The 14,260-nt window shown below is 52.8% G+C and overlaps 1 protein-coding gene across 1 annotated transcript in view; it reads left to right on the top strand.

Moving 5' to 3' along the window:
* LOC142571748 (uncharacterized) overlaps positions 1 to 10,994 on the top strand; it is a 31,230-nt gene extending 20,236 nt beyond the window's left edge. The window contains exons 2-3 of the mRNA XM_075680326.1: positions 3,672 to 3,944; positions 6,097 to 10,994. Of these exons, the coding sequence (XP_075536441.1) occupies positions 3,672 to 3,944; positions 6,097 to 6,437 (614 nt within the window). The 3' untranslated portion in view covers positions 6,438 to 10,994. The remainder of the gene's footprint in view (positions 1 to 3,671; positions 3,945 to 6,096) is intronic.
* Positions 10,995 to 14,260: the final 3,266 nt, after the last annotated feature.

Raw genomic sequence — 14,260 nt, 5'->3', positions numbered from 1 at the left:
GCACGAGAGACATGAGCGTTACTTTGTGGTTGCATGTGTTTGCGCTGTTACAATTTTTCTGTCACGTATGCACCAACTCGCCCAGAAAGAAGTTTTAATGAACTACCCTTCAAGCCGCGCTTTTCGCATATAACGTGACGCGCAGTACTTGGGACTAACTAGTGAGGGTGTGCGGGAACAGCCGATGCGCGAAACGGAGGGAGCGCTCGTCTATACGGAATCTCTCGTGTAGTACGGTCTACAGTTCAATGTGACACCGAATTAGTATGCATCAACAAACTCACACGTGCTCGCTGTGTCGCGTTAGCTAGTCCTCTAATGACGTTATTGAGGCCTTCGCGTCAAAACTGTGCCGTAACGCATACTATAACCCGATTCTCTATGTAATTTAGACGCCGGACGTCAAGCGGCGGACTTTCTCGTGCAGCGGAGAACGAGGCACATATGCCCGTGTCTCCTGCGGTCCTCGGGTCTCAACCCCCCCCCCCCCCCCCTCCACGTGAGCGCGCGAAATCATGGGGTAATCGCGATTCCGCTTTGTCGTCGAAGGACGCAGGCGCGGGTCGGGGTGCGGCAGCAGCGAGCGAGTGGCCCATCGTCGTCGGCTCCGGCGCACTCGGGACCGGCCGCGCAGCGGCGAAGGACCCGCCGAAGGAAACGGCGTGGCGATGCCCGGCAGCGATAGCGAGGTCTCTCTCCCACGAACGCGGCGGCGGTTCCCCTTTTCTGGTGAACGGCGCGGTGGCGGCTGCTGCTGCTGCTCGTCCGGGGAGATAAGGGACGCGCACCGCTCGGAGACGCCACCAGATGCGCGCGCTGTACAGCTTTTGGGAAAGATGAGCTTGCAAAAACGGCGGCTGCTTGCTCAAAAGGAGGAGCAAAAACGGCCGGGGGTTTGGGGGGAGGGGGGCTACGCAAGACCAGGCGCAATTTCCTATACCGGCGTGTCCTCTGCTTCGCGAGGGTGCGCGTCAGGACGACTGGACGGTGCGCGTCGCCCTGGCGCTTCGATATCTGGCCATCGTGCGGTCGTGACAGCTCATTGTGCTATGCACAGAGGCTACCAATGCGCAGTTCGTCGAACGTCCCGGATTTGCTCCCCGTTTCACACGGCCTAACTGTTGCCGCGCTGTGAACGTAGGTGGCATCCAAACCGGACCTATATAGCGCCGTCCCGGCGGTGTTATTCCGGACACGCAGTAATCCTAGCAAGTCGCCGATTTTTCCATCCTGACAACTCTGATCGGTCCCATAGCGTTGCCATGATCCCTCTAATTGGTTGAAAACGCCAACACAGCGGGATTGCACTGTGTCCAGGATAGCCCCGGCTTTCTCGCGTATGTATTGCGAAACTGCGACATGAGATGTGGTATCACAAACGGTACAATGTTTCAGAATCTAAGTGGTTGCTCATTGGCCCGTTCTATCTCCATACGCGCACGAACAACCACTGTGAAAAAAAAAGAAAAAAACCTGTTTTGTGATTTTAGCAGTACACCGCTCCCGTGATAGCGTCCCATACACAGTTTCATACTTGCGAGACTCGTAATTTGCGTCCGTAAGTTCTGCAACGATCAGAGCGTTTTGCTGCCCAGTCATTCAAGTGGAGGTTCCTCAGTTGCAAGCAATAAGGCCCCAAGGTTACCCGGTTGGTGTTGAAGCCTACTACGGTTCGCCGCTAATCATCGAGCCACTAAACGTCCGCGGCAAGTCCCGGGAAAAGTTTGACTCCACATTCCGTCCCCTTTTGTTACTTTGTGTTATACCTATCATGGCTTATCTCTGATTTCGGCAGGCGCGATAGCGGTTCGCGATGAGTTGGTCGAGATTCATCAGGCTCCTCGCTTCGTCGGCACAAAGGGACCCACGCCGAAATGGTTCCGATGTATTGTTCTCTGTCACAATACGTCATTCCGCGAACAATGCCGCCTGTATCGTATACGTGTACGTGCTCTGCTTTTCAGTCGACCCGTGAAGCCATGCCGCACACCTCACTCTCCTTCCGATCGCAATTTAGGACGGCCCCGCTCGCGCTCCACCGCCCTGCTGTGTTTACAGAATCGCTGACGAGAAGGCCCCTTCCTCTTCGCTTCGCCTGCTGTGCGTAGTGTCCATACAGTGGCGCCAGAGTGCTTTCTACGCTCATTGTTTACGAAAAACTCTCATTTAAAGGTATATACCGCTTACGCGTGCTTCCAGTTATACCTGAAACACCGCTGCCGCTGCGTGTCAATAAGCTCGTTGCCTAACAGTCGTCCTTCAGCCTTCCAATCGTTCGAGTGTTGACGTTACATCGCCGTTGTACCCACAAAGGCGTTCCTAACCCCTGCCTCGGTGCAAACCCCGCCGACACAAAATGCCGTCAGCGTCGACCGCGTTGTTGACAAAAGGTTCGCTCTCCCTCCACTTCGCATCTGTTGTGGGCGTTGAGTGCTTATACGACGTGGTACCAGTATATAGCCACTTCCACCCCTTTCAATGCCGATTGTTTGTTCCCTGTTACGGGGACAAACCGTTCGGCACGAACTGGCATGTCTATATCCCGTGCTGCCGCCGTGTCAGTGTGTCACGGTTTTGTCGATTGTCGTTCCGCTGCCCAGGTCGGCACGCGCCCAAGGTCCCGTTGTGCCAACAAGAGTCGAGAGGGGTTGCTCCCGGCGGGGAGGCCGCCAGTGGTGGGGTGCGGTGGGCGGGCGGGCGGGCGCGCCGCTGCTCTTCTCGCAGCGGGGAGCGACTCGACACCCCCCGGCCTCCCCCCGACACGACGACGCCGTCTCGCCGCCGCCGACGCCGATACGGGCTGCGGGCGATTTACGACGTGCGGCGGCTTCGCGGCTCGCTGGCATCGCGGCGCTGGCTCGTCGCTGCCCTCCCCCCCCCCCCCCACCTCTCGCGCACACACACACACACAGCCACCATCTTCCATGCGTGTGTGCACGACGTGCGTGGACCCATCAGCCCCGGTCGATGACGGGCTGTCAGTCGCGATGGTGACGCACACGCACGGCACAGACCGCGTTCCTCCTGCCAAACGTTGTGTGGATGGAGGCTGTCTGCGTTTGTGCGAACGCGTGGGAATAGTCCCGCAGCTTCTGCTGACGGTCCTTCCTCCTTTCAGGTATCTTGCGAGTGCGCTGACCGACGAATGCGTTGATGCGATACCTTTTCTGCGATTGCGTTTCTCTTCCTTCTTTCTTTTACCAGGACAGGCGGGACCTGTCATCGCGAGTCAAACTAGCCCGAGAAAATGTGTTCAATGCTCGGTGGCTTTTTCACTGTATCGAAACAAACTTGAGATGCGAAAAGAGAAAAAGCATTAACGGCGCGCTTTTAAAGGTGGTGTCGGCAGCATCTAATATTATGTTGCACAAAGTTATCCACGTTATTAAGGACGAAACCGGCCTTACACAACATGATTGCTGTTTACGGCTTCACCACTCGCCAATATAGTCACCAAAACACAGCGTTCAATACAACTAACTCATCGGTTGCACATATATACTGTTGCGCGCTTCGAATGTCTGCGCGCGCGAGCGCGCGTCAATGCGTGCGTGTGTGTGTGTGTGCATGCATGTGGTCGGGTGTTTGTGTGTGTGTGTCTAACGAGCACACGAGTTGTGCGTGTAGGAGCCTCTGACACGCGCTCTTTTTTCCGGGTTTTGTTCTCGCAGGCAAGCAGATCACGTGCGCCTGCACCACGCAACACTGCCGCGACCAGGGCACGACCCGGTGCAACACGACGTCCATGTGCTACACGCAGTACCTGCAGAGCCGCGACCCCAACACGGACCCGATCACGCGCGGCTGCATCAACAGCCGCACGCCGCTGCTGTGCGAGAACCGGCGTCCCGCAGTGCACTCGGCCGCCCGGTGGCCGCAGCTCGTCTGCTGCAGCAGCAACCTCTGCAACGAGGGCATCCTGCCGCCGCCGCCGCTGCACGCAGGTACACGCTCTCGTCTCGGAAACTCGAGAATAGAGAGTTTTAGAATTGGGGGCCCAAGCGGCTTGGGGACCCAAGAAAATTGCGCGCCACAAGTGCGCATGCGCAGAACCCAAGCCAGTCTTGGGTTCTTGCGTTCGCGTTAACCCAAGACCCAAGAATCGAAAACTAGCGTGGGCCCCCAAGCCGTCTTGGGCCGCCCTCGCGGGTGACAGTGATGACGTACAGCAGATGGTCGCAGAGCAAACTTTATTTACTTCAACTGATTTTCGCCATTTCACGCGAGTGAACTCAGTTTTTTCGCAGCGCGACACAAGAAAACACCAACTAAGAGCACTTCGCTTCGATTGGCTTTGCTTGGCTTAGAATCGCACACTTAATTTGTAATACTAACCGGTACTAACACAATGATTACGTTTCTTACATTGTTCGCTCTTTTTGCTCAAAAATGCATTCTGTTCGTTTTCACTTGTAAGAAAAAAGGTTCCTTTTTTTTTTTTTTGCTTTCAAGCACCTGTCTATTTTCCACACTGCGGCGCCCCGAGCGCTCAACCCAACGCTGTCTGCGTTCGACCCAATCCTCAAACTCTGCTGCTCATCTAAACCCAAGAGCAACCGACGCAACGCGGCTTGGGGGCCCAGTGCCTTGCGCCCCCAATTCTAAAACTCTCTAATGACGCGGCGAGGTTGTGGCGTCGTCGCGCTGCAGGAGCGCGAGAAAGCGTCGTTTCTCGGCTCCCCGAAAATAAACAGTGCTCAATTCGCGCTTGTTTTAAGCTAGAGGAACCGGGAACAAACGGAAGACAGTCAGTGTTGTACGAGAGCTCACTGGTGTGGTGGTCATCGCGAAGACGTTCAATGTAGCGCAGTTACAGCACATACACTGAGGAAGAACGACACAGAGACTCACGTACGGCGGTAGTTATTTTACTCCTTGTCTATATGTACTAATCTCGCTACATTTAACCCCTTCGAGAAGAGAAACATTTAGTTAAGCGTATATATACTAAAATAAGGGATAAAGTTCACCACTCGGTGTTAAATTTGGATTTTTTTTTTTTTCGCGTAGCTCTTCCGCGTTTTCGTATCTGCGAAACCGTCGCAGATGGCAGGCTGCGCTGATTCAGCGTCTGCTCCAAGAAACCGAAACGGAAAGTTCCGTCAAGTTCTACGTGCGGGACATACTTGGAGCAGTAACAAGCCTACAGAAGTGCGTAGATCTCTGCCTCCGTAACTTTCCCGTGATCGCCATTGAAAGTTGACCGCCGCGATCCAGCACCCTGCACCTGGCGACAACTTTCTGTGGCAGCGCGGCCAAGCCTACGTGCTTCGGCTCCATAGCCTTGGTCGTGCTGTCACAGAAAGTTGTCGCCAGCTGTGGGTCGCAGCCACTGCAGCCAGTTGATCTACAGTTGATTCCGTGCGAGTTGTGATGTTTCGTCGGTGGATTCCAGTCAAACAGCTGGACGATAAAATTTGTAGCACATTTACCCTATAGCGAACACGGACTTATCATGTAACGAGACAAGTAAAGCTGCTTGCAGCCGAACAGTGGAATATGCCAGATGGGGACAAAAAGAGAAGCCGAAGTTCTGCGGCGATGATATGCGGATTTTGCCTTGACGAGCGGTAGGAGGCAGTAGTCTATGCACCCCGCCTACGGTGACTTTCCCGACACTTCGTAACAAAGTGCAAACAGAGAAGGGACCAAGTGAAATAGACGAACAACCGCTGATGGTTTCTCTCCTTCACTTTGTCACTTCGTCCCTTGTCTGCTCGTACTTTCTGGATGAATGTACACCACTTTGCCCCGGTTTCGGTTCTTCTACGATATATTTCTCGAAACCGCGTGACAGAGAACAAACAGCTGAAACTATAGAAAAGCGATAGTCTTCTTCACTTGGGCTTGACTTGCGCGCGTCAAGCGAGGCGTTTGTCACGGCCAGTTCGGATTGTCATTCAAGCCCATCTGCACTGAGCCCGTAGAGCTTCATCGAAGCGCGGAGCGTGAGTGCGGTAATACACAGCGCGGGCACGCTCTCTTGAGAATGACGCGCCGCAGTGCTCGATATGGGTTGAATCCGTTCCGCATTCTCGCCCGAAAGTGCCAGTGCGGCAGCCGGCTTCAAATGTCTTCTCCGCGCGTTCCCTGCAGAGACGGCAGCATCGTGGCCCGCGCTTCGACCCGACGCAAGCAGCAGCGGCCTGGGCGACGGCGCGCCCGCTTCCACCGAGTTGCCGCAGGAGCCGCCCAGCGACGACGTCGGCGACGACCGCCTGCTGAGCCCCGTGCACGTGGCGGTGCTGTCGGTGGGCGCCTGCGCGCTCTTCGCCGTGGCCCTGCTCGTGATCGTGGCCCTCGTGCGGCGCCACGCGGCACTGCTGGGCGCGCGCTACGTGCGCGGCAACTACATCAAAGGTCGCCGGCAGAGCGCCTCCGACGACGGCACGCCAAACGGTGGCACCTACGACAACAAGATGGCCGTCGTCTCCTGATCGGGGCCGGTTGCCTCAGTGCGTGTGTGTGTGTTCGTGCGCGTGCACCTCTCAACGCGCCGTCACCAGGGAGACTCGTTTTCTTAGTGCACTCTGGTGGGGCGGACGCTCGAACTTGGGACCGCACGGTGCGCGCGAGTTAGGTGCAGGAGTCGTCGAATGGCAGCGCTGTTGGGACACTCGTGAGGAACTGGCGAGGTATCCGGGAGACCACGTGCATAGCCAGCCAAGCCGTTATGGTGACATTTGGAAGTGTGGAGGTCTGACCTCTATCAGAAACAATCCTGCGGGTTCGCACATCGGCCTGGAGAGGCCTGAACCCATGCTTTTCGTGCGGCAGCGAAAGTTGTCCTAAGAGTCAGTGCCTTCGCCGAAAACATTGCAGTGTCGTGTGTTTCGCGCCCGAGCGACCGCTCTTGCGATTGTGGACCAGTTGAGCTCGAGGTCGTGCGATCCGTGACCCTCGCGAGCAGCGCGTATCTGGGTAACCCAACTGTGTAAAATCGGAACGTGCTTTTGTGAAAGACAATTAAGACGGCAAGCTGGGCGAGTTGGTGATTGAACATGTTCCTATGGGTGGGCAGCGCAACCCGGACGAAGGACTTCCTCTCGTTGTGTACTTCCTCTCGTCCTTCGTCCGGGTTGCGCTGCCCACCCATAGGAACATGTGAAAGACAACTTGCGTCCGGCTGCGTGCCCGCTGGCTTGCAGGTAGACTGCACCGCAGGCGCTTGCGAGGGCAGGGGAGCTTCTCATAGCGGACCTGGTCGCGACGTCCTGTTGATTGCGAGAAAATCCGGGACCCCGCAGGGCAGGCGTGACGTCCCCGCGGCCCTACGTCGGCCGTGTAGTGTAACACTGCGATTGAGCGCACGGCGATGACCTTCGGAACGGGCGTTCCCGATCGCGATCGCTCCCGTGACCGTTTCCTGTTCGCCAGTCGCAGCCAAGAATGCGCGCCTGCCTGTTCGTTAACTGCCAGCCGTCGAACTCTCGCGGGTCACGATCGGGAGCAGGATTTCTAGTACCGGCCTTCGTAGTAATCGACACCTTATCCGATTAGGCAGTTTGTTAAACGCTCATATGCCATTGAAATAAGTTTTCGTCGGCACCTTCACCCATGCACTTGTCACGGCAAAGCGGCCAATCGCATTGAGGCCAAATAGTCGGTAGATGATATGGTGGGCCACTGTTTAAAACTGGAGCTATATAAATTGCTGGTTTTCACCGGACAAATTGTCACTCTAAGAAACGTATGCAAGTTCGCTGGTTCCGAAGATATAGGTTCTGCTGTAGGAGGCGTTGGCGTTAAATGATTGCCGAATGGAGATGCAGCGAATGACGTGGTGTCGCGTAAAGCTAATGAACGCAAATATTCCTATGTAACTTATACAAAACTATCTTATATAAGGAAATATAACGTACTAGGCGATATTCTCGAGCGAAGGGAAAGGACCATGTACAAAGTGCAGACTCATACTTCATTTATTAGACGGACAGTCTACGTTAAAGAAAAAAAAAAATCTCTCAGCACCATGCTAGTTACGCACATCCAATACTACAGCCGCGAAAGGGGCGCGAATTCAGGGATCAACTTACTAATCGTTTCGCCATCATTCGTAGCGTTAGTAAGTTGGGCGTACAAATACAAACGCACGAGAAATAATGTTACACTTGTTGCTTTCACCAACGAGCCAGCGTGTTGCTGCCTTTTTTTGAACCGCGGGAGTACCACGACTTTTGTCGCGTTCTCCAAGATCACATGTTCCCGATCGTTGGTTGTGTGCTTCGTGCCCCCTGTTCACTTGTTGTTCTCCGTGTTGTTGTTGACCGTACAGTGTTGTTGTACACGCGTCCTCCAGTGTACAGCGAAAGTGTTCCTCTAGAAAGTGGGACGCGCACGCACAATTTTACGCTCTCGATTTGTGCACTGTAAATATTGCCTAATGGGCGCTCCGCCAACTTTTTCTCACCTACGCTATACCTGACCAGCCACCCCCGCCTTAGTCGCTGTGATAGGGGGTTTGTTGCTGGGATCGCTGCTGAAATACTGCCGAGGAGAACAAGGGACGCAAATTCTGCAGGCATTCGTTCGAGATTCGGTTCGTTTCTGGTTCTTCATAAGGTCGCATTTAGATCGTCGTTAAGCTATACCGTGGGCAGCGTATTGAAGGTGTGCGTTTGTCTCGCTAAAATCGGCAGCCTTAAAAAAAAAAAAACCTTAGTATCGAGAGGATATTTGAGCCCCAGTCTCTCGATGAAATAGCACAACCTATCAAATGGGGCTGAGGCATGCCCCAAACAATCACAGCTCCTGATCTTTGTACAAAAGACACCAAAATGTGCCCGGTTGATCGTGCCTTTTTAAGAGCTTCGCACGAATTTGCTGTCATTGTTTGAACCTGTCATTTCTAGCGAGAATGGACCGAAAAAGAAGGTTTTGATGCCTGCAGAATCTGTGCCGAATACGCGGATCCTTACGCATGGGTGCGCGGTGAGGTCGCATGCCCGTCTTATGGCTGGCCTCTTCTTAACTTTTTTCTCGAGAAACACAAGAGCAATGTTTTGCTGCCTTTAAGTGACCTCGCTCTTGCCTTAGCCAAACAAATGGTGTCAGCTGAAGGTTGCCAGTTGTGGCACTTCCCTTTTGTAAGCTGTGCCTTTTCTGGCTTCTAGACAAAGACACGGATGGTCAGCAATACAACACCATTGTACGCCTTTACGGCCTGGAGGTCCGTGTCCAAGATCACGTCGAGGGTTCTTTACTAGCTGCCAGTTCCAATGACCGTACCTTTTCTGTAAGGCAGGTTGCACACGACGGATGAAAGTGCGGACTCCGAGAACGGACAGCCCACCACGTTACTATGAAACCAGTACGCGCGGCGAAGGAAAAATAGAGCTGCAGAAGGGGAATAGGGGGCAGACTTTGTGTCAGGATATCGCGTCGTCTGCTCATGCGCCAGCTTCTTATCGAGCACGGCTCTTCACTCATGACAGTTGCGAAACGGTAAATTGACTGCACGCCACCAGTAACCGACAATACGGAAACTTCGCTTCAACGCTTCGCCACCGATCGTCTTTTGAAAGGGTATCGATCCGACAAATTCGGCTGCAAGAAAGGTACTAATTGGAAATGCTGTTTATATGGCGTTGCGTAATGTGCTTTTCGCCAATCACTGTGGCCATTTTCTGAAACACGGAGAATTTCGCAACTTTTTCATGATTGGAGAGCTCTACCCTTGGATGGTTTTCGGGGGACCACGACCGGAGCAGACCGCCGCTTTCTACCACGGCCGTCGGAGGGCGCGCTGGGGCCTGAAGCTGTCAACCAGCGCGTCTGCTACGTACTGCGCACCGCCGTAGACTGCCGTCTGCACCTTCCTAACGAAAGAAAGGGTTCGGTCGAGCAGAAGGCAAAACGAGCACCCGTTCCTCGTTGCGGGCACACACTCCATGCTCGAGTACCGCGGCGCGCAGTTGGAACGCGACCGCCGCTGCGCCCCGTTCCAACTGGGCTCCGCTTCCCGTCTGCGAAGCCAAGGCCGCAGCAGACGTTTATACATTCCCAGATATCTCGCACACGTCCGCTGCTGCCAACGGACTTCTTTACTTTCCGGGCGCGCGAAGACGTGTTCAAAGTGCCTGCGCGCGGTTTCGCTTAAGGCCTGTTGCAGAGGGTTGCGCGAGAGGCGGTAGTTTACCAACCAGCACCAGTGATATCGCTGCATCCGTCTTGCATTGCCATGGCCAACAGGCTGGTGCCTTCGCGCCTTGTTCTTCATTTCTTTTCTCATTTTCGTTGCGTCTTCATTTTTGCGGCTTGTACTTGAAGACAATTTCTCGTTTCTGTCGTCGCGGTTTTCTTGAAATGTTTACTCGTTGCATCATCCATTCCTGTGCCTTCCTTTCACTTTACCTTCCTTTTTCCCCTGCAAACCTGCGTCGGTGCGACGCTTGACTAGAGTTGCATGAATCTCGCTGTTTCGTTGTGTCGCATGACGGAGTGTCCCTACTCCGTCAAACGCGTTTTTCCGCCGAGAACCCACACGCAAAGTGTTTCCGTGCCAAACATTGAGTGGCTGCTGTGCTTAATGATTGCAGTGTGAAGTTGCCGGAGGGGTGGAGGGGAAGGGGGAGCAGTATTTGTCACTAGCACAGAGAAAGCTCTTAACGACCGCTACCCAACACGCTCGATACACACGTCGCAGAGTTCTCTGTTAGAGAAGGAGACGTTCTTCGTCGTTATTCGTATTTAAGTTTGTTTTTTTACAGAGAAACTTGAGGGCAAAGGACAAGCCTGTACTCAACTAGGTTACTAAATCCTGTATATATTGATAAGAACATCAATTTTTCTCTTCAACATTGCATAGTCTAGTGTTTTTGATGCGGCTACTCGAAGCTGTCCGGATATTTGGATAATCGGAGAGAACATCGGGAGTGCGATCCCGTCATGGCGCCACTAGCTCTCTCACAGGCTATCTCCAAGGGTGTTGTCAGGATACCATGCACTGCCTGGAGAGTCGCTTCTCACTCGTAGGTGAAACACATGTATACAAACACTCACAGCAGCTTGCCGTAATAGAGAACGCCTGCCAATTATTTGATCATTGATTGGTACCAATCTTAGTCGCGGTGCAAAAACGTTTATTTCTTAGAAAGCAGCGACAATGTTAAACTTTATCCTGCCTAAAATACTAATGGTGCGCACCCTCTAACAGTGGACCATCATGTATGCCTTGCCGAGGCGGGTCGGCGTTTGCTATCTTTTAAGTGCCAGTAAGAGCTGTTTGATAGATGTAAGTATGCTTGAGCTGTTTTCCAAGCTCAGATGAGTGAACACGCACGTTTTGCATGTGGGTTCGTCGCGTGTGACTCAAAAATCTCCCCCATGTTGCACTCGAAACGATTGTCTAGTTTGCTGTCACTTCGGTGCGAACGGGTTCCCCGCACTATCACTGTTTTTTCTCAAGTCATGTGTTCTTTTTTTTTCTTGCACAGAATTGTTGTCCTAACTTATTTATTTATGCTCTTATTATTGAGTTATCATTATATGACTATATATTATTAGTATATAAAGAGAATGCTATTCTATTGAACGACATGTCTCAGTTAATTCAATGTGTCTTTGTTGGTTGACGGTAGCGTGGTTGTACATAAGAGTGATATATACATATGTGCGTTTGCGACTTTTCGTTTTTTTTTGTACAAATGTCTATATGCACAGTTGCCAAGATGAATGAAACACCATTGTAGAAAAAAAAGAAATTGCTGTCCGTATGGTTATTTCGACCGAGGTATACGTTGGAGGGCGAGACACAATGTTGTGGCAAGATCCATGTTGTCTGCCCTGAATTTCTCCAGGACATACAGGGAACTTCCCATCCTCAAAGCAACACATGATGTTTTACCAGTGACTACAGCTTGGACGAAGAGCTGTTTCTAAAATAAAGTTAATTCTTTCTCTCTCTCTGCTTACAAAAGCTGAGCTGTCAGCGTTTAGTATTACGAGCAGAAATGGGCGTTCGTATAGAATTCATCGACCTTTTTCTTTCTTCTGATTCTGTAGAAAACAGAGCCATTAATCAGCACATCTGTAGTGTAGTAGTATACGTGTACTGTGCTATAAATATATTATATACAGACGAACGGCCCACCTATAGAAGACGTATTAACTTCGAAATTTCCATTGCCACTAGCGACTAAAAGCGACTGAAGGCGACTGATGCTCACACCGGCAAGCCCGGGCCAGCGCGACCTGCAAGTCGCAATCTCGGAGATAATCCTGGTGGTGGTGGTGGTGGTGAATTGTAGCGACAGGCGGGATTAGCCTGGCGATCAAGGCCGGCTATTGCTCCGCCTGAGCGTCTCTTACAATACCGCTGAAAGGGTTTCACCACATGTCCATCAAACCAGTCTTTCTTAAGAATTCGATAAGGAGACGTGAAGTTTCTTTCCGGGCTATAACTGATCCCTCGGCAGATATAAGGTGGTGCAGGCACGCATGCGGAAGGTCTTTTTTCTTGCAGATTCTTCAAGAAAGCGTCCCTTTCATCTTGGAATTTCTGGCAGGACCACAAAAAGTGTTCAGTGTCTCCTGTCTCGTTGCATGCCGTACAGTTCGGGCGCAGATCGCCTGTTTCGCGTTCAAGCAACAGGCATGGATTTTAATTCGAGCGTAGAGGAAGACGTCACTGTGCTGACGTGCGGTGCCGTGCGTGGTGTCAGCTTTGGCAGCGCAGAAGCCTGCGAAGAAAAATCGATGCTGCTGGATGCGCCCTTGCCGCCGTTCGAGACAAGTGGCCGGCCACGCAAGCCGCCTTCTGCCCGAACTCCGCGCGGTTGACGAGGAGTAATGTCTAGAGTAAGTTATAATTTATAGTTCGCGTTGCGTGGGAATCTGCGCATAATTTTTGTGCTTTCCTCTTGGTACGTGTCCTGCGAATGCTACCGCGTGGATTCAACACGTTGCTGCTGGAGCTGCTGGGGCTGTAAGAGTTGGGGGCGGGCATGAAACAAGTGGTAGCTGGCCCATGCCGTCGTCCGACTCATCCACGCTAAGGACGTTGTTGAAGGGAGGGACTTGTTCTAATCGAGAACGAGGAATATGGGATTTATTTACAAAATCTACATGCACCGTGGAGAACGTTACATTGCATCAGTCTAGCATGACTGAAAAGAAAGCACGAAGCCCACAGCACACGACTTGCGAAGACTGCTGCGTAACAACCCTCTGTCCTCCCTACATCCCTAGGTGAGCGAAAACTGTGGAACCTTCGTCCACTGGGAGCGTCCAAAGTCATCATAGTCGACCCGCCTTAGAGGCGGAGGGTTCACACACACACTTCCGCACTCTGGTTTCACTGAACGCACCTAGGGGAGCGGGTCCTCGTAGACATGGGTTGTCACGCTTGACCCCAGCCGGCGCCTTTTGATTGCAGAGCGGGCTCCTCAGGTACACTGTAAAATAATTTACACCCTTAAAAGCGAAAAAGGGTGTAAGTTTGTCTATAACTCACACCCTTAGGGTATGATTTGTATAACCGACATCCTCAGGGTGTGAGTTATAGACACATTTACACCCTTTTTCACATTTAAGGGTGTAAATTTTTTTGCAGTGTAGCCGCCGCGACTGTCAGCAGACTGACGAATTCAGGGGCCTGTGAAAACGCGCCGCAAAACACCCTTTTCCAGGAGATCTCTTGCTCCAAGTAGACCGTGAAGGCGACAGCGAATCAAGTAAAAATACTCGGTCCGCCGAATGTGGCTAGCCTTGCTGGCGTCGCCGAATCTCCGAAGAAGGCGCATGGTTGATTAACTTTGCTGTGGCCTCCAGTTCTCCGAAGGAGGTGTATGGTCGCTTAGCTTTGCTGGCGTCGCCAGTTCTCCGAAGCGACTTGTCGCAGTGGGCCGGGAAGGGTTCGAGGGTCGCTTCTCCGAAGGACGCCACCCCCGCAGGCCGATCGTAACAGCTCCTCCATGGCCCGGAAAATCTCGACTGGCCACTGCTAATAACTGCTGGGCAGGAAGAGAATGGCTGGCGAGCAAGAATATGGTTTTGCTCTCTGCAGCCACTGCGCACTTGGAATGCCTTAGACCATCTCACAACAACCGGCACAGAAGAGTCGCTCCCGGCAACACAATACCACTCAGCGTGCAAACGCCCGGAATCAGCTGGTAACCCACCAGGCTTCCTATCAAAATTTCAATGTAAGCCGCTCAACTGGGAACCGCAAATTTTGACCCCAAAATTTTGTGCCGCCAAGGCGAGCGTTCACGTACCCCCCAAATCTATCCAGGCCTGACCGTCGCGCTGCACAAGAGCA

Source organism: Dermacentor variabilis, chromosome 2 (assembly GCF_050947875.1).
Source record: "Dermacentor variabilis isolate Ectoservices chromosome 2, ASM5094787v1, whole genome shotgun sequence".
In the NCBI taxonomy this organism is placed as follows: Eukaryota; Metazoa; Arthropoda; class Arachnida; order Ixodida; family Ixodidae; genus Dermacentor; species Dermacentor variabilis.
This window is presented reverse-complemented; position numbering and strand designations above follow the sequence as displayed.